The sequence below is a fragment of the Nicotiana tomentosiformis genome, chromosome 1 (assembly GCF_000390325.3).
Source record: "Nicotiana tomentosiformis chromosome 1, ASM39032v3, whole genome shotgun sequence".
In the NCBI taxonomy this organism is placed as follows: domain Eukaryota; kingdom Viridiplantae; phylum Streptophyta; class Magnoliopsida; order Solanales; family Solanaceae; genus Nicotiana; species Nicotiana tomentosiformis.
The window spans coordinates 76,577,662-76,597,478 of NC_090812.1; the positions used below are offsets into that span (position 1 = coordinate 76,577,662).

The following is a 19,817-nucleotide window of genomic DNA, read 5'->3' on the forward strand; positions in this document are numbered from 1 at the left end:
GACCGGGCGAGGATTGTGGCGGAGATCTCGACATGTATCGAGTCAAGGCCGATTGATTAGCCAATCAGGGGATTTCCTTCTGTATTTAGAATTGTACCATATGTAGAACTCCTCTACTATATAAAGGGGGTTCCAATCATTTTGTAAGGACAGATTCACGCATAACAAAGCAATATATTACGTTTTCTCTCTTAAACTCTCTTATTCAGTAGTTCAGTTCTTACTCTTCAATAATACACTTAGTTGGTGCGAGAGCAACCTAGCTCAAGGGCCAAAGTTGTATGATATGTCGGTTTGCTTTATTTTACAGTTAATTTCTAATTTCAATTTTCATATTTCTCAGTTTGTGCCAAGTGAAATCACATATCCTTAAAATCACTTATAAATTTAATTGTTATCCGATTTTAAGGGTAAACGAGATTAACACTGACGAGTTATTACCATCAATGAAAGAATTTATACTTATGCGACAAACTTGAAGAATTTAGTTAAGAAATTGGTATATTATGGAATCAGCTCTAAACTTTCAAGTAGAATGGATATTAAAGAAAGGGATACAGTATCTTTTTGATTTCATGTTAAACAGTTGGGCCGCACTGTATCTTGTGTGCTTGTAATTGCGGAGATAAATGACTCCACATCGGACGGTGGAAAACACATCAGCTTCCATACTTCCCCTTTTACCAATACGCCGCTTTACGCCATCTGTGCTCACTCCCAACTCCCACCGATCTTTCTCTCGTGAAGCACTTCCTTTTCCCGCCTATTAAAACTCCTCAATGCAACTCCAAATGCTCTCTCAATCTCACTTCCTTTCTCTAAATCCCCGCACCTCTCTACCTCTTTCCTCATCAATCTCCGCCGTTAATAGCCGGAGAATCGTCTCCGATTCGCTTGCTTTTCTACATTCCGATACCAATTCGTTCGCAATCTCAAGCGGAGTCAAATTATCGTCGCCTACGATGACTTCGAATTGTATTCTCGCTAATCACGGAGATATTGCGGATTTAGGCATTGAGAACTCTGAGCTCGACAAATTTGCTGCTGTAGGTAACAAATTAGCTGATGCTGCTGGTGAAGTCATCCGCAAATATTTCCGGAAAAGCTTCGATATTCTCGATAAAGAAGATTCGAGTGAGTGTTTTGTTGATTTTAATTTACGCGGATAAATTGCTTGCGAATGTTAACTATCCGGAGATTTTTTTTCAAATGTTTGTGGAAATTTATGGTTAAAGGTCCGGTGACGATTGCTGATCAAGCGGCGGAGGAATCTATGGTGAAGATAATTCAAGAGAATTTCCCTTCCCATGCAATGTGAGTTAGTTTTTGCTCTCACTAGTTTTCTTATTGCTCGCTTTAATATCGCTATCTTTGTATACACTAACTAACAATGTAAAAATTCTTACCAGTGATTTTTATCATGTCATTTACTATTTTTATCTGATTAATAATTTATGTCTATCAAAAATATTACATGTAATTATTAATAGTGACCTAATCGTGTAGATATTTTCTATGACGTCCGTGCATAGAACTTAGTCTCTCCATTTTTCACTTCTAATTGATCGATGAGTAGGCTTCCCCATTCGATTCACGCAGAGGCGGATCCAGGATTTGATGGCTACGGGTGCCACTATTTTAATGTAAAACGACCACTAGTGAAGAAGATTGAATTAGGGTGTACATTTAGTCGATTCGATCCGTTTTGGATTACTTTGGTTCGGTTCGATCCATTTTGAATTTATTCAATCCAATTTAAAATTTGTTTTATGCATAAACGAATATGTGATACACCCCTTCCATCTACATGTAGCTGATTAATATTATACTATGTCTTTGATGCATCACTATAAAAAAAATTGTAATTAATAAAATAACATTATATGGATAAAAAGAAAATGATTAGATTATATCCATCCAAATAAAATACGAACATCCAGGAAAAGACAAAGGAAGTAAATATATAATATAAATAAATAATAAAATTGGAATTCTACAAGAAAACTGAATATTTAAGATGAAAAAAATAAGAGAAATTAACAAAAGGAACATAAATAATAAAATTGGATCTGTATAAGAAAAGTGAATATTTAAGATGAAACAAATAAGAGAAATTAACAAAAAGAACATAAAGAAAATAAAGGCTAAAAGGGAACAATGAGAGCATCTGGAGAGTGGATCCCGGGTGTTGTGCATGGAATTTCAGAACTTCAACCATGGCACCTTCAGTCATTTTGTGACTTGGGGTGCCACTTGTTCCTTATGTAGGCGTTTTTGTGGAAAATACTAGTATGTATATAAAACTTTATCTGAACGACCGGGTGGCATGCCACCCCCAATTCCATACATAGATCCGCCCCTGGATTCACGGAATGTGATTTTTTTGACAGCATTCGAGAGGAGTATTCCCTATTCCAATATGTGTGCATGTTAAAATTTTAAATTGAATGGCCTACGGATGGACCGACCATTTTCAGCTTGGCATTACTGTTGCTTTTAGCTCAGAATGGCTTATCTTAGTATGACGGTTAGCATATGATATTTGTCAACATAACCTCACACTCGCCATAGGGAAAGACCACTATCTCGTTGTGATTATGTACTTGCTGGAAAACTTATTTTTTCTGACATGCCATATCTCATTCTATCGAGAGCCGAAAGATAAATCGTCTAGAAAAAAGCGCAGGCAGTAAAGTTAAAATGGATCTTATTTGCTGAAAAGCTCCCGTGCTTTGAACTTTGATAAGACAGTAATAGAATACAAGTGAATTTTCCACAAATTTTAACTGGTAGCCCAGTCTATCTGCTTGTGTAGGATCGTCCTCGTGGTAGCTGAATACCATTCACACTTTTAATTCGATGGGCACAAGTCAATGCAATTCTTATAGTTTTTGTTCTTGATATTCTGTATTGTGTCATCGCCAGTGTGTTGGAATAAAAATGGAAGGCTGTCTTTCAATGCCGTTGACTCCTTAAATCATTGGTCAAGAGTTAAAATGATGCTTTTCCTGATATCTATATTGGAGACCTTTTGTCTCTGTTTCATGTATTACACAATCTGTGTACGCTTGCTGAAAATCTGTGTTTAAACTGCTTGGTGATAGTTATGGAGAGGAGAAGGGATGGAGGTGTAAGGAGGAAATTGCAGAGTATGTTTGGGTTTTAGATCCAATAGATGGGACGAAGAGTTTCATTACAGGTACCTGCTTGTCTTTCCCATATCAACTCTGTTTAACTTGTAGTTCAAATATTCATGAATCAGTATACTTTTTGCTTACCAGGGAAACCCTTGTTTGGCACTCTTATTGCTCTGTTGTACAAAGGTAAACCGGTATGAATCGCTAGCCAGTTGATTTTATTTTTATCATTAATAAGCCTTGTTTGCTATTAGATCAATGAAAGCTTGCTTATTACTACTGTCAACTATCAATTTTTCTCCAAAACTTCATTCGTGTCGACAGTGTTTGCTAGTTGGAAATCCAAGGGTTATTTTACACTAAAACAGCGTCTGTTGGCATACTTTTGATTTTCTAACTGTAGCTAAGAAAATTTGCTCTTGGCAGAAGACATCGGGTATAACTTATAAAAAAGGAAACGGAGATAGATACTCATGCACTTATAAACCAAAAATAACAGCAAAAGGGGAAATTTGAGGTTCTCATGTAGACTCTGCCTAAATGTCTACAAGAGATTTTCTGTACCAAATACAATTGAATATCCATATTGAGAACATGCTTAATCGCCTCTTTATTTCATTTCCCTCACAACAGTGAAGTCCTAGATCACTTGGTTCATGCATGGTTCCTGTATGCATTACTCATTTGGTTCTATACCTGTATATGTTTTCCCTCTTCTTGAAGGGCGAAAGGTCTGATGCCTGAGTTGGAATATTGATGTCTGTTTAAGAAATTAGCAATATAACATAGGTGCTTTTGCCTTTTTGATTTCTTAATAGCTGTGAACATAATATTATATCTATGCTTTCTTTCCTTAGTGCCATATGGGATCACTTGTGTTAGTAATATTGTGTTCGACTCTGGAACCACCTCATTTAACTTTCTCATGTTGTAATGAAAGTTCCAGCCTAGGATACTATCTTTAATCTCCTTATATTATGCTCCCGTAGACTGTTAGACACATATGCAGATAAACTGTGTTTTCAAAAGTTTGTCTATGTGATTTCTTCATTCATGCTTTTCCAGATTCTTGGCATTATTGACCAGCCTGTACTGAAAGAGAGGTGGACTGGTTTAAGTGGGCGGCGCACTAGCTTGAATGGGCAAGAAATCTCCACTCGCAGTTGTTCAAGTCTTTCAAAGGCCTACCTGTACGTTGCTCCTTGGAACCTTTTCAGTTTTCTCTATAAAAGATAGAACATTGTTATTCACCTTCAAGTACTTGTATTCTGTGTATATGTTCAATTTCTCAGGGTTATCAAAAGTGTGCTACATCTACTTCTCATTTTCATTCTTTCTTCAAGTTCAGGTACACTACTAGCCCACATTTGTTCGAAGGCGACGCCGAGCTTGCCTTTGCTCGTGTTAGAAGCAAGGTATGTAATTCTATGGCCAAAAAATCATTGGATAGAGTTCTAGCTAATGTGCAATAAAGATAGCAAAAACTAGGGAATGAGTGCAATGAGAAGATCTGAGTAGGGAAGAAACTGAAGAAGAAGAAGAGAGAATGAATAAGTTTCACTCTCTTTCCTCCACTATGAATTCTTTATCTCTTTTCACATCTTAAGAATAGTCTTTTATTTTTTATCGCTTTTTGGTGCACTTATATAGCTCCTACTTGTGTAGAAGATTGGGCGTCTTTTGCAGAGAATCATGTTTTGATATAAATTCTCTACTTCTTGGTATACTTCTTGTATACGGGAGTTTTTTCTCCCTTTTGATTAATACAATTTACCTTATAAAAAAAAATGAATTCTTATCTCTTCCCTCTACATTTGTTACAGGTGAAAGTTCCACTGTATGGATGTGATTGCTATGCTTATGCCCTATTGGCTTCTGGATTTGTGGATCTTGTAATAGAGTCTGGTCTTAAGGTCAGCTACTCACTCCTTGCAACCTAGAATAATAAAGATATGATTTTTACTTCCCCAAATGTGCATATTGAGCTTTTTCCCTCCTTATAGAGGACAGCTAGCGTCTCTTTGGTTATGTCCAATATTACCAACTGATTGAAACTTCGGTATATACCCTGCCTGATAATATTGGTGCAGGGGCGAAAATTTCGCTGTTTTACTTCCCTCAGTCAGTGACATTAAATTGCTTTTTTAGTTTTCACAATCTCTATGCTGAGTTAAAAACAAAAAATTCCAGCCATACGACATCCTCTCACTTATACCAGTAATAGAAGGTGCCGGAGGAATTATAACCGACTGGAAAGGACAACAACTTACTTGGGAAGCTTCTGCTGGTTCACCAGCCACAAGTAATTCTTATCACTGTTCTCATTAAAAAATATCATTTCATATACACAACCTAACCATGTATGTCTGAAAATATGTCCCAAGTCGATATGTGAATTAAATTCGGTGTTCAATTGGCAGGTTTCAATGTAGTGGCAGCAGGTGATAGACAAGTTCACCAGCAAGCTGTGGATGCATTGCAGTGGCAGTAGGCGCAGCAATATTTCAATTTATGTAGTTGAAGTTGTTCATGGAGGAGATTAAGAAACAAAGGGATCTCATTGCATAGGCTTAACTCCCTTGGGCGTACATGAATGCTATTAAATATTTTCGACCTAGACTCTAGGTTAATTTAAATTGTTAAACTGAATTATGGTAGTCCACTGTTGTAACCTCACACTGTTAATTGGTTCATCTGACTAATTGACTACTTGGCTTTTCCTGTTCTCAGTCACGTTATTTGATGTCAAAAATTCGATTGGATCCCTCTGCTGTATTGAGTACCACAGCCTATATACCACCTGAGGATCAAAGTTAAACGTCTGTTTTTCTTTAAGGATCTAAGGCCAATCATAATTCAGTACATAGAAACGCAAATACAGCAAATAAACATCCACCATGTATCTTCTATTCTGCCATCCTTCAACGGATGTGAAATAAAACTCAGTAGAGGCAGCTGCTTTTAGGGAAAGGGGTGGCTGCTTTACATAATCTAAAATACAGAATAAACAAATCTCAAATGGCACAAGCACAGTAAAGCGAAGATCGCGTCCAGTTGTGTCATTTGGTCCGAGGCCCTTGCACCCGCGCTTATTCCTTACCAAAATCAGCACTGTAGTGAGCACTTGATTCAAGTTTCTTTGCTTCATTCAGTTTCCTTACCGCCTACAGGAAAATGAAGATAGAATAGGAAGAAAGAATTTAGGAACACAAAAAAGAAAAAGTAACAAAGTAGAAGCAACAACGCATCTCGAGTAGTTGTAAAAATCTAAAACCAGAGTGCTTCACATGATAAGACGCGTGTAGATTAACTATGAGTCAGTACATTACTCTTTTAACAAGCACCAACACTTTGGTAGCGTGAAGAACTCTATAGGGTGAAACTCAAAGAAAAGCCAGGCAGTGAAATTAAAAATTACCACTTTGCTAACAGAAATCTTGGAAAAGAAGACCAATACCTTCATGAAATCCTCATGGATGACATAATCACGCTCTGCACGAATTGCAGACATACCGGCTTCAGTGCAAACATTCCGCAGATCAGCCCCATTAAAACCCTGAGGATAAAAAATGGTGTCAGAAATTGACGCGACAAAAGTGATATAATAGTTTTTCATGTTAGCATCATTAACCCACCTCAGCAAGCTTGACAACAGCCTCATAATCAATTTCACCATGTTTGGCTATCCCAGCAGCATGGATCTTGAGGACTTCCATTCTTGATTGTTCATTAGGCAATGGTATCTCTATCTTTCTATCTAACCGACCAGGGCGAAGAAGAGCTGGGTCCAAAACATCGGGTCTATTTGTTGCCATAATCATTTTTACCTGAAAAAAATAATTAAGATTAAAACAACACAAGCAAACAGACAATATCCCAACCCCGTCTTATGCATTCTGCTCTTTCCTAGGAGTATGTTCAAATAATTTGAATTCCGCGCCTAAAACTAAAAAGTAAAAAGATATGTACTAATCAAAAGTAGAATCTGAACTTGGATGTCACTTTTACTCCCCTTCAGGTGGAAAACCTACAGATAGGTTATTTAAAGGGTGCATCATTTTATGCACAGATTCTAACATTAGGATACCATAAAACAACTTACCTTTCCTTCCTTAATCAGCATATTTAATCAAACTTGAAGAATTCAAAGAGACTGAGTATGAAGGATGCACATCATAGATCGTGGACTATGGAACAAATCCCAAAACATTAGAAACATACATTTAAGATAAATCTATACCTTGCCGAGCTGGTCGAATCCATCCAACTGATTAAGCAACTCCATGAGCGTTCTTTGAATTTCACGGTCTGCACTTGTTCCCTCGCTAAAACGACGTCCACCAATTGCATCAATCTCATCCATGAAAATGATGCAAGGCTACAAAAAAAGACAACGATACTCAGAAATTTTATGGCACCTCCAGGAATCAACAGTCACATGCAATTGAAGTCCTTACTTGGTGATCACGAGCATAATTAAACATTTCCCGGATTAATCTTGCACTCTCACCTATGTACTTATCAATAATGGCACTTGATACAACCTGCAGCAATCACCAATTATAAAAGCCCACACTGTGAGATGCTATTAGACAGGAGGATATATCTAAAACTCTAGTACTCTAACCTTTAAGAAATTGGCGTCTATATTGCTAGCGATTGCTCTTGCTAACAATGTCTTGCCCGTTCCAGGCGGCCCATAGAGAAGAACACCCTGAGACAGAAACGTTGGTTGCTTCAGAAGCAATATTAAAAGCAAAAGTGATCTTTGCCATGCTGACAAACTTAAAAGAATCTGTAAAACACAAGATTAAGTTGAAAGATTCACCTTTGGAGGCTTAATCCCAACCCGAAGGAAAAGCTCGGGGTTCATTAGAGGTAACTCTATGGATTCTCTCAGCTCCCTGATCTGATCTGACAGTCCACCTACCGCGGAGTAACTTATGTTACCAGGATCTTCATGAAGCATGTTGTGTACTACAGGATCAACCTGTCATTAATTTCTCAACATAAGGAAATTGGGAACGGACGAATATTATATTTTAAACATAAACCAAAACATTTGGCGCTTGCAAGCAAACAATAACTACTGACTTCACGGGGGAGTGCTCGCATAATTGTAAGCGTCGTCATATCGAGAACCACTCTGGTGCCTGAAGTCAGTTTTTCCTTGTCCACTTTACTGCGACAGCCGACCACATACCTTGGGCCGCTGCTAGCTTTAACTATCACTGATACGGTAATGGAAAAAACTGGTTAGTCCCATGAATTTCTTCCACTTCCTTAACAACTTCTTTCATGTCAAAAGCAGTGTTGTCAAAGGGGCGCATAAATCACGCTTATCGCACCAAGGCTTTAACGCATACTTTTCCTTACCAATGAGTGTAATCCTGAAAAGGCGACATTAAACAATTGATATTTCACTTTATCGTAATTTATTTTCCAATTTCTTTGTCCATATATTTGCTATTCATGCTTATAATTATTAGTCTTAGACTACATATACATATTTTTACTTTTTCTCCGGTTGCGCCTTTTTTCATTAAAGCCCACACATTATTTGCGCTTTGCGCTTAAAGCCCCAACGGACCTTAGAGCTTTTTTGCGCCTTTGATAACACTGGTCAAAAGAAAAGGAAAGAAACCACAACTTTGTGGTCAATAGCACATTCCGAGGAGTAAAAAACTAAATGAATATTAGTCAAGATAAAGGGTACTTACAACGCTCATTATCTAGAGGTCTGAGCACTTCTCCTATGATCTGTCCAACACTCTGAAGAGACTTTAAATCATCTTCGGTTTTAGCATATTCTTTTTTGGTAGCCCGCAAGTTTTCTCTCACTGAGCAGAGCAACTTTATAATCAGGAGAAGCAATAGAATAAGAGAAGATAAAAACAATATGAATACTATGAGGCTTTGTAGACCACGAATTTAAGTTGCTTATCAGCTCATAGAAAAACAAGTTAACAGATGGAACAAATAATAAAGTACAGATAAAATGTATCACTAGCCTCATGATCACTTATAAAAAATAATATGCTCTAATTTATGCTCTAATATTTTCCCTCTCAATCTCTGATGTATCACAGGCAAGGTCGCAAACTCCAAGAAACTAAGGACACAGTAACAGAGAATATGGTGAGAGACCACATACATAAGCTCCAATTTCCAAATGAGAAGCATTGGTTTATCAGAGTTTGATTTGAGATCTGTAATGAATATGTCAACCAAGAAACGAGATAGCTACACCATCCTTTATGAATAAAGGGATAGATTTATTCATAAGATTATAATATTTCAAAGCATGCATAAATAAATCATCAGGCTATAGTTTGTTGGCTGATGAAGGTATGACAACCCCGACCCAGCAGCACTTGTACTTGTGGTGTTGAGACTTGAGAGGCATTTAGTGAAGAACAGATCTAAAAAATGGAAAGACCAGAAGGATTGGCACAATCTAGTCAATGGTTTTGCGCATAAAAAAATGTTGATTATCAGAACAGGAATCCATTGTCCATCGAGCAAGAATTGTTGATAACGAAGAAAAGATATGTAGCAACTATCATTTGCAAGATCGAATCTTTATGAAACCTTCTACATTAGGTTACATTAAATTATATAGGCCACCATGTTTTACCCCGAACCTTGAAAATTCACACATATGTATTAAGTTCCCAAAATCATATAGTATATATACATACATGTGTGTGTGTGTGTGTGTGCGCGCACGTGCGCACATATGCAAAAAAGGACTTAAGCCAAGATACTATGATACATCATATGAGGTAAGGAATAATGAGTAACAATTTAGAATTTTAGAAGTCAGAATCTGTATAAAGGAAGTGACTTTTACACATAGTTTAACGGATTTGTTCACTTGCATTGGCTTCTTATTTGCTGTTCAACACTTTAATCTTTAAAAGTTCTTCCTAAAATTAAAATACAAACTCACCCGCTCCTATGCTTATCATCTGTCTACTCACCTGAAGCAAGTGAAAAGCACAATTATTGGCTGATATACGCATTTGAATTGTTGGAAGTGCAACATAGAACCTTATAGATTCTTATACCATTCAATGAAACTCGACGCGTTCTCTATTATTATTGTTCTTTTCATGTAATGCTTAATTTCAACATGAAGCAATCACATTTTAATGCACATTGTCATAACCATGGCAATACAATAAATCTCACACAAGTATCAGGCGGGTTCAAACATATAAGAATTTAAACTCTTAACATATCAACAATTGCTGCATCGACTTTCTGCATAGAACATACAGTATCTAATCTCACAGAAGAACAAAAGTTCCAAGCATCGAACTGAAGAATTATCACCTAATCTACCTCATTTAGGAGTAAATAATTGTATAAATTGATGATATTGAACATACAAAAACACTAGAGCAAACCGAAATCAATATCAATTATTAGATCACTAGGGTTTAAGATTGAGAATGTGACCTGTCCGAACACGAGCATCAAGCTCCTTGTGCTGAAGGAGCTTCTTCCGATAGTCGGCGAGTGCCGTACGGCGTCGGGCGGCTTCTTCTTCGGTAGACATAACGGAATTTGCTCAAAGATCTGTGGAAACTGCTTTCTGATATCGGTGGTGAACAACTCTCAACTTGAGAACCAAGAAATGTATAGATCCCTTGTTCGGAAAGTACAATACTTTGAGCACACCGTTGCTATTAATTATTATTCCGACGTATAGTAGGGGAAGACGTACAGGGCCAACTTCTTGTGCTCAGGGAAGTCATCTTTATTCAAGCCCAATTAGGTATCTGAGCCCAATAACTAAAGTTAAAAGAAGGACAAATTATACATTTGGCTATAATACTTTAATATACAAAAATATACTTTTGATGGCTATTATTTTTTAGAGCGGATATACTATGTAGTTTTCCCTTAAAAGAACCCACCAAGTATTCTCAATAAAATACATTAACTGCTTCAGTTTAACCGGGATCTTTGCACAAATAGCCGGCCTAATTCACTGTCCACCTTTTCTATCTGATATACGTAGAATATGCATTGATTATACACGATTATACATATATTATATATTTACGGCTATTTTTAGTTTAAGCAGTTGGATGTGCAGCTATTTAGGTTAGTTATTTTTCAAAAAATAAATTAGACTTCAAACACAATTATTTCGATAGCAGTAAATTATGTTTCACAATTAATAAAATAGTTTGTTATGACGTTCCTAGAGACCGTTAAGATTGGAGTTCATAACACCAAAGTTGAACTATGATCACTCCATTTTATCCCTTAAAATAAAAAAAGAGGCAAGTGCATACTATTTAGATATTAGTCAATACTTATTTTGTCCTGAAATTTTAATTTCAGAAAAATTTTGTCCCCGAAATTTGAACTGAAAAACTAAATTTCAGAATGCACTAGCTAAATCTTAAATAGCAGCCCTTTAGAGTGGCTATCTAGGGTCATTACTACAAAAAAAAAGATGGAGTTAAAAACTTAAAAGTGTTATGAAAATAATTATATTGTGGATGTCTAGCAGCTGATGCAGGCAGGTTGCAAGCAGCTCAATGAAATGATTTGCAGGAGCTTCTTATTAAACAGGCAGGTTGCAAGCAGCTCATGCAGACAACTTACAAGCAGCTAAAGAAAAGCCTTGCAACTGCTTCCTGAAAAGCCTCGCAGCTGCTTCCTTTCTTCTATAAATAGAGGAGTTTCCAGTTCATTATGTACATAAGTTTGAAGTTTGAATAATATATCAGTTTCTCTCTATACTTGTCTTTACTTTACAGTCTTTATTTTATAACACGTTATCAGCACGAGACTCTCTCATCTCGAGAAAATACTTTGAAAGTATCAGAGGTACGAACTTTCTTTTTCTAAATAATGTCAAATCTTTCTAAACTTGAGTTTGTAGCCCTGGATATATCGGGAAAAATCTACATGTCATGGGTGCTTGATGCCGAAATTCATCTTGATGCGATGGGTCTGGCAGACACCATCAAAGATAAAAACCAGGCATCAAACCAAGACCGTGCCAAAGCAATGATATTCCTACGCCATCACCTTGATGAGGGCCTGAAAATGGAATATCTTACTGTTAAAGATCCAGTCATACTGTGGAATAATTTGAAAGATAGATATGACCACCTGAAGATGGTCGTTCTTCCACAGGCACGTTATGATTGGACTCATCTAAGGCTACAAGATTTTAAATCTATCAGTGAGTATAATTCTTCTATGTTCAGAATTATTTCCCAATTGAAATTATGTGGTGATAATATTACTGATCATGATATGTTGGAGAAAACTTTCACCACTTTTCATGCCTCGAATATGCTCCTGCAGCAGCAATATCGAGAGATGAGATTCAAAAAGTATTCTGATCCCCATAAAGCTAGATCTGTATCTGATCCCCATAAAGCTAGATCTCAAATCGGGTACGTTTTTACATGTGGAGGTACTATCATATCATAACGCACCACAAAGCAATCTATTGTTGCTACTTCTTCAAATTATGATGAAATAATAGTTACTCATGAAGCAAGTAGGGAATGCGTATGGTTGAGTTCAATAATTCATTTTATTCGAGAAAAATATGGTTTGGAATGTGAGAAAAGATCCACAATTTTATACGAAGACAATGCTGCATGCATAGCCCGATTGAAGGGAGGATTTATAAAAGGAGATAGAACGAAGCACATTTCACCAAAATTATTCTACACACACGATCTTTAGAAAAATGGTGACATTGATATGCAACAAATCCGTTCAAGTGACAATCAGACAGATTTATTCACTAAATCTTTACCAACTTCAACTTTTGAGAAGATAGTATACAAGATTGAAATGTGGAGACTTAAATATTTGAAACAAGATTTTCATCAGGGGGAGTAAAATACGCGATGTACTCTTTTTTCCTTACTAAGGTTTTTTCCCACAGGGTTTTCCTTATAAGGTTTTTAATGAGGCAACTAGCAATACGTATTACTAAATATATATACTCTTTTTCCTTCACTAAGATGTTTTCCCTCAGGGTTTTTTCCTAGTAAGGTTTTAATGAGACACATTATCTTTTAATGAATATCCAAGAGGGAGTGTTATAAATATATTATATTATGGATATTCATTTAGTACTCCTTTGTAAATAAGCTTCCTGAAGAAGCTTATCCATATGAGACTCCGCCGTAAATATGTTTATCTATTTAGTACTCTATTGGAAATAAGCCTCCTGAAGAAGTTTATCCTTTCGGTACTCCGTTATGGATAAATATTACCCATGGTAAATGATTATCTATATCTGGCACAACAACTTAGAGTAGCAGTTTACGCAGCAGCTTACAAGTAACTTACACAGCAGCTTGCAGTAGCAGCTTACACAACAACTTCCTTTCTTCTATAAATAGAAGAGAATTCAGTTCATTATGTACATAAGTTTGAAGTTTGAATAATATATCAGTTTCTCTCTATACTTGTCTTTACTTTACTGTCTTTATTTTATAACAGTTTGTAAGTTATGTGCGCTGCCTAATAAATTTCTTAAATTAGTAGTTAGTTTTATGTTGGGTTAGGAATCTATTGTAACCCTCTTTTTGTTCGGGTTTGAAATTGGTAATATGAGCAACTTCACACAATTAAAGTTATAAGTATTTTATATTATCACATACGACAATTTAAAAAAATAAAATAATAACTTAATTTATTATAAATGGTCAAGTTAAATTGATAATGTAAATAATCTTTATGGCAATGCACAATCAATTAATTTTTCTAACTTCTAGTTGGGCGGCACTACAAATACACTTTGTCCAATTGTCCTACCAACTTATAATGTTAGGTTAACCGCTCAAAAAAGAAAAGCCGAAAATTATGGGTAAATCTAGAAATGCACCTACCTTTCGATAAAATTCAATAGTTTTTACTGAAAAAGTGTATTTATATTAAGAAATTATTAAATATATACAAAATTTAAATTTAATTATTACTATTTAAAGTTATCGTTTTAAATTTTAAAACTCATAAAATTAAAATCTTGACTTCGTCTCTGCTTAAATAAGCTTAAATGTCGAAATCATTATAAAAAACCTAATCAGAGTCTAACTCCTGAATTTGGCTTTGAAGCAAATTGTGCTATTAATATGGAGGAGTTATAAAGTTTTGCTATAGGACAAACACAGTACTATAGGTTAATTTTGCCGAGGTGACCCCGCCAGATATTTTTTTGTGATAATATAAAATACCTATACCCTTGTTATTTTTTTGTTGTTGTTTCTTTCTATTTTCTCCTAAAAGTTAAAAATATATCATGCAGAATGGGTTGTCACGTCATAATTATTAAGTTAGATAGAACTTACAAAGTGTTCTTACTGGGCAGTGGGCACTATAATGTTGTCTATACTTGGAAGTCAGAAGGCTTACTACAACTTTCTTGAATTATTGGTATTATTCCAACGGTAAAGGAGCCAGCATTTAAGTATTATATGCTCACCCTCTTGTGAGAGGTCCTTATCACGGGAGGTATATAATTTAGACCTAAAGGTGTCTTTTGTAAGAAGGAAAATAATTTTCGCAAAATAAAAAACTTTTATACTTATTTTTTGAAATTTGATTAGTAAGCGAAAATATTATTTCAACTGTATTTATATACTATAATTTAGGCAAATATTATGAAGGCCGAAATGGGATGGGGACAGAGGGAGGGGAGTTCAGGGATCGGGGGTCAAGGTTGGGGTTCAGGATTCGGAGATTCAAGGATCTGGGGTCGGTGGTTGATGGAAGGCTATAATTGCGTATTTTGGTCACTTATTGCACTATAATTCACTGCACTGTATTAGTGTTTGAGTTTTAAATGATATTGTTTTGCAATGAGTGTGTGTTTTATGCCTCGTAGGAGCGATTCCGAGTTATGTAGATGTTGTGGAGCTAATTCGAGCTATTTGAAGATTTAAAGTCTGAGTAAAAGCCCAATAAATTAAGTCGGGATCGTGTTTGGGGTCAACGGACGAGTAGTGCACTTAATGGGAGAAAAAAGAGTTGAGTAGGAGCGAAATTCAGATGCGCGACCGTGCATGAGAGGCCCCCAGCGTGCATACGACCGCGCAAGTGACACAGTACTCTGCCAGATTTGCGCGGTCACAGCTCCAGATGTGCGGCCGCGCACGTTCATTCCGGGAACTTTACCCAAGCCTATTTTGGTAAATTCGGAGGCGACTCTTTTTGACCTATATGAAGCCTAGCTTGTCTCAAAATAAGGGATCAGAGATTTTGGAGCAACTTTTGGAGAGAAGAAGGCAAGGAAACAACAGAGACTCTAATTACTTCATCCAATTCATTCAATATGGAAGTTGGTTTGATTTTGTGAATTGTAATGACTTCTTGTTCTTCTAATACTCTTGCGATGAATAACTTTTCCACTATGGAGTAATGTTTCTTAGGGTTATTGACGGATATTATAATTTGACTATTGTTTTGGGTTTTTAATTTCTGTTAATTGTCTGAATTCATTGAATAAGTTATTAATTGAATTGCAAGGCCAATTGTGATTTTACTTTAATCGAAAGAGAAGTGTTGCTGCAATTCGCATTGCATTATCTTATTTGGGTTGATTTTACGCCTCTCATCCGTAATCGAAAGAGCTTAGAGAGTTATCGATTAATCCAATTTAGAAGAATAGTCGAGAGACGTTCTTCGAAAAATCATGCATTCACTATATTTTTGCATATGTTCATAGAACCTGTCATTAGGTTAATTAACGGGACTCTCATTCATTCGAAAGAAGAATTTGAATCCTTAAAAATTTGATTGAAGGCTCCGGAAGAGCTACTGAATTTGTGCCTAAGGGAACAAAACTTATTATCGATAATGCATTGTTCTCCTCCAAGTCCCGAAGAAACTTGTTGAGCTTTATAGATATCCGCCGAAATGAATATCATGTTGAGACAATAGATGAAATGAACGTGGAATATCTTTGTATTACAAAGAATATTTCTGGCCAGAAATGCATTGTAGAAAAGTTACCAACTTTATCTTCTAGCTTATACTATTCAAAGATTAGCACAGTTGAAGCACACTCTATCGTAAACCGGAAGTTTACTGATTCAAATACTTTTATGCTTTGGCATAGCCGTTTGGGCCATCCTGGATCAATAATGATGAGACGAATTACTGAAAATTCGAGTGGGCATCCATTAAAGAACCTGAAGATTATTACAAATAATGAATTTTCTTATGATGCTTGTTATCAAGGTAAAATGATCACTAGACCATCACCAATGAAGGTTGGCATTGAATCTCCTGCCTTTTTAGAACGTATGCATGAGGATATATGTGGACCTATTCACCCACCAAGTGGGTTGTTTAAATATTTTATGGTCCTAATAGAAGCATCTTTAAGATGGTCTAATGTGTGCCTACTATCATCTCGCAACCTGGCGTTTGCAAAGTTATTAGCCCAAATAATTCGATTAAGGGCATAATTCCCAGATTATCATATAAAGGCTATTCGCCTTGATAATGCTGGAGAATTCTCATCTCAAGCTTTTGATAATTACTGTCTATCAGTTGGGATAAAAGTTGAACATCCTGTAGCTTATGTTCATACTCAAAATGGCCTTGCAGAGTCATTTATTAAACGACTGCAATTGATAGCAAGACCACTACTTATGAAAACAAAATTGCCCATTACTGTTTGGGGCCATGCTATCTTGCACGCAGCATCACTTATCCGTCTCAGACTGACACATTTTAATAAATATTCTCCGTCACAATTAGTTTTTGGTCATGAACCAAATATTGCCCATTTACGAATTTTTGAATGTGTTGTATATGTGCCAGTAGCACCACCACAACGAAATAAGATGGGCCCCCAAAGAAGGTTAGGAATATATATTGGGTTTGAATCACCCTCTATTATTCGCTATCTTGAACCATTGACGGGAGATTTATTTACTGCTCGATTTGCAGATTGTCGATTTGATGAAATAAATTTCCCACAATTAGGGGGAGAGAAAAAGGAAATCAAAAGAGAAATTGTGTGAAAAGTTTCATCATTATCTCACTTTGACCCACGTACCCATATATGTAATCAGGAGGTCCAGAAGATCATCCATTTACAGAATATAGCAAATCAAATGCCAGACGCATTTACTGATTTGAAAAGGATAGCTAAGTCGCATATCCCTGCAGAGAATGTGCCTATCCGAATTGATGTTCCAGCAGGACCATCTACTAGCATGAGAGCTAGTGAACCTAAAGCACGCCTGAAGCGTGGTAGACCTTTGGGTTCTAAGGATTGAACCCAAAAGAGAAATTGTGTGAAAAGTTTCATCATTATCTCACTTTGATCCACGTATCCCTATATGTAATCAGGAGGTCCAGAAGATTATCCATTTACAAAATATAGCAAATCAAATGCCAGACGTATTTACTGATTTGAAAAGGATAACTAAGTCACATATCCCTACAGAGAATGTTCCTATCCGAATTGATGTCCCAGCAGGACCATCTACTAGCATGAGAGCTAGTGAACCTAAAGCATGCCTGAAGCGTGGTAGGCCTTTGGGTTCTAAGGATCGAAATCCTAGAAAAAAAAATTGACAAATGATCAAAATGATATTATGAAGGGATCTCCTAAAGAGACCCAAGATATGATTAGTTCTGAGATTCCTGAAGAAATCAATGAACCCGAGACTCAAGTGAGTGAGGAACTTTTAATAAGTTCTACTGGTTATGGGATTAATTTAAATCGATCTGAAATAGTGGTGGATAATATTTTTGTATATAATGTTAAACTTAACATTATGCAAGATAGTGAGAATCTTGAACCCCGATCTGTCGAAGAATGTCAACAAAGATCTGATTGGCCAAAATGGCAAGAGTCAATTCAATCGGAATTGAAGTCACTTACTAAAAGAGAGGTCTTTGGACCAGTAGTCCAAACACCTACCGGTATAAAATCAGTTGGTCATAAATAGGTTTTTGTACGAAAAAGGAATGATAAAAATGAAGTTGAAAGATACAAGGCCCGCCTTGTTGCACAAGGATTCTCACAACGACCTGGAATCGATTATGAAGAAACATATTCACCAGTTATGGATGCCATAACATTTCGATATCTCATCAGTTTAGCCTTACGTGAAAGTCTTAAAATACATCTAATGGATGTGGTTATAACTTATCTGTACGGGTCACTTTATAATGAAATTTACATGAAAATTCCTGAAGGATTTAAAATGCATGAAGCATATTCAAAATCTCGGAAAATGTACTCAATCATATTACAAAGATCTTTGTACGGTTTAAAACAATCTGGGCGTATGTGGTATAATCGCCTCAGTAAATATTTGCTGAAAGAGGGTTACATAAATGATGTTATTTGTCCATGTATTTTTATAAAGAAAATAGCTTCAAAATTTGTTATACTTGTTGTTTATGTTGATGACATAAATCTTGTTGGAACTCTAGAAGAGCTTCAAAAGGCAATTGAATATCTTAAGAAAGAATTTGAGATGAAAGATCTTGGAAAGACAAAACTTTGTCTTGGTGTGCAAATTAAATATTTAGTAGATGGGATCTTTATCCATCAATTTGCCTATACAGAAAGGGTATTAAAATGCTTTTACATGGACAAAGCGCACCCATTGAGTACACCAATGGTTGTTCGGTCACTTGAGGTGAATAAAGATTTGTTCCGACCTCCAGAAGAGGATGAGGTACTCCTTGGTCCCGAAGTACCCTATCTCAGTCCAATTGGTGCACTAATATATCTTGCTAATGCTACAAGGCATGGCATAGCATTTTCTGTTAATTTACTTGCAAGATATAGTTCTTCTCTTACACAGAGACATTGGAACGGGATTAAGCATATATTGCGATATTTAAAGGGAACTCTTGAAATGGGTTTATTTTATTCTAACAAAGGTAGTACAGATCTTGTTGGTTATGCAGATGCAGGTTATTTATCTGATCCCTATAAAGCTAGATCTCAAACCGAGTATGTGTTTACATGTGGAGGTACTATCATATCATGGTGCTTCACAAAGCAAACTATTGTTGCTACGTCTTCAAATCATACTGAAATAATAGCTATTCATGAAGCAAGTAGGGAATGCGTATGGTTGAGTTCAATAATTCATTTTATTCGAGAAAAATATGGTTTGGAATGTGAGAAAAGACCCACAATTTTATACGAAGACAATGCTGCATGCATAGCCCAATTGAAGGGAGGATTTATAAAAGGAGATAGAACGAAACACATTTCATCAAAATTATTCTACACACACGATATTCAGAAAAATGGTGACATTGATGTGCAATAAATCCGTTCAAGTGATAATCCGGCAGATTTATTCACTAAATCTTTATCAACTTCAACTTTTGAGAAGATGGTATACAAGATTGGAATGCGGAGACTCAAATATTTGAAACAAGGTTTTCATCAAGGGGAGTAAAATACGCGATGTACTCTTTTTTCCTTACTAAGATTTTTCCCACAGGGTTTTTCTTATAAGGTTTTTAACGAGGTAGCTAGCAATGCGTATTACTTAATATGTGTACTCTTTTTCCTTCACTAGGATTTTTTCCCACAGGGTTTTTTCCTAGTAAGGTTTTAACGAGACACAATACCTTTTAATGAACATCCAAGGGGGAGTGTTATGAAAATAATTATATTGTGGATGTCCATTTATTACTCCG

General features: G+C 36.1%; 2 protein-coding genes across 2 annotated transcripts; one reads left to right on the forward strand and one right to left on the reverse strand.

Moving 5' to 3' along the window:
- Positions 1-644: 644 nt before the first annotated feature.
- Positions 645-5,866, forward strand: LOC104101224 (bifunctional phosphatase IMPL2, chloroplastic). The gene is made up of 9 exons (XM_009608669.4): positions 645-1,134; positions 1,236-1,314; positions 3,105-3,199; positions 3,282-3,331; positions 4,203-4,327; positions 4,486-4,552; positions 4,961-5,050; positions 5,328-5,439; positions 5,558-5,866. Exons 1-9 carry the CDS (start codon positions 780-782, stop codon positions 5,626-5,628), a joined length of 1,044 nt encoding a protein of 347 aa, XP_009606964.1. The 5' UTR covers positions 645-779; the 3' UTR covers positions 5,629-5,866.
- A 78-nt stretch (positions 5,867-5,944) lies between these two features.
- Positions 5,945-10,875, reverse strand: LOC104101223 (26S proteasome regulatory subunit S10B homolog B). Its single transcript, XM_009608668.4, has 10 exons — positions 10,602-10,875; positions 8,858-8,977; positions 8,232-8,368; positions 7,966-8,127; positions 7,765-7,851; positions 7,595-7,681; positions 7,378-7,515; positions 6,773-6,964; positions 6,595-6,693; positions 5,945-6,301 (listed from the first exon to the last, which is right to left on the reverse strand). Exons 1-10 carry the CDS (start codon positions 10,699-10,701, stop codon positions 6,227-6,229), a joined length of 1,197 nt encoding a protein of 398 aa, XP_009606963.1. The 5' UTR covers positions 10,702-10,875; the 3' UTR covers positions 5,945-6,226.
- Between the last annotated feature and the right edge of the window lie 8,942 nt (positions 10,876-19,817).

What these genes read in the sequence shown, in the direction of transcription:
- LOC104101223 (XM_009608668.4), bottom strand. Translation starts at nt 10,701, where the DNA reads ATGTCTACCGAAGAAGAAGCCGCCCGACGCCGTACGGCACTCGCCGAC. An exon ending in ATTATGCTCGTGATCACCAA is followed by an intron (nt 7,516 to 7,594) that starts GTAAGGACTTCA and finishes CTTTTTTTGTAG; the next exon opens with CCTTGCATCATTTTCATGGA. An exon ending in CTGTTGTCAAGCTTGCTGAG is followed by an intron (nt 6,694 to 6,772) that starts GTGGGTTAATGA and finishes TTTTATCCTCAG; the next exon opens with GGTTTTAATGGGGCTGATCT.
- LOC104101224 (XM_009608669.4), top strand. Translation starts at nt 780, where the DNA reads ATGCAACTCCAAATGCTCTCTCAATCTCACTTCCTTTCTCTAAATCCC. An exon ending in TTGCTCGTGTTAGAAGCAAG is followed by an intron (nt 4,553 to 4,960) that starts GTATGTAATTCT and finishes CATTTGTTACAG; the next exon opens with GTGAAAGTTCCACTGTATGG. An exon ending in TGCTGGTTCACCAGCCACAA is followed by an intron (nt 5,440 to 5,557) that starts GTAATTCTTATC and finishes TTCAATTGGCAG; the next exon opens with GTTTCAATGTAGTGGCAGCA.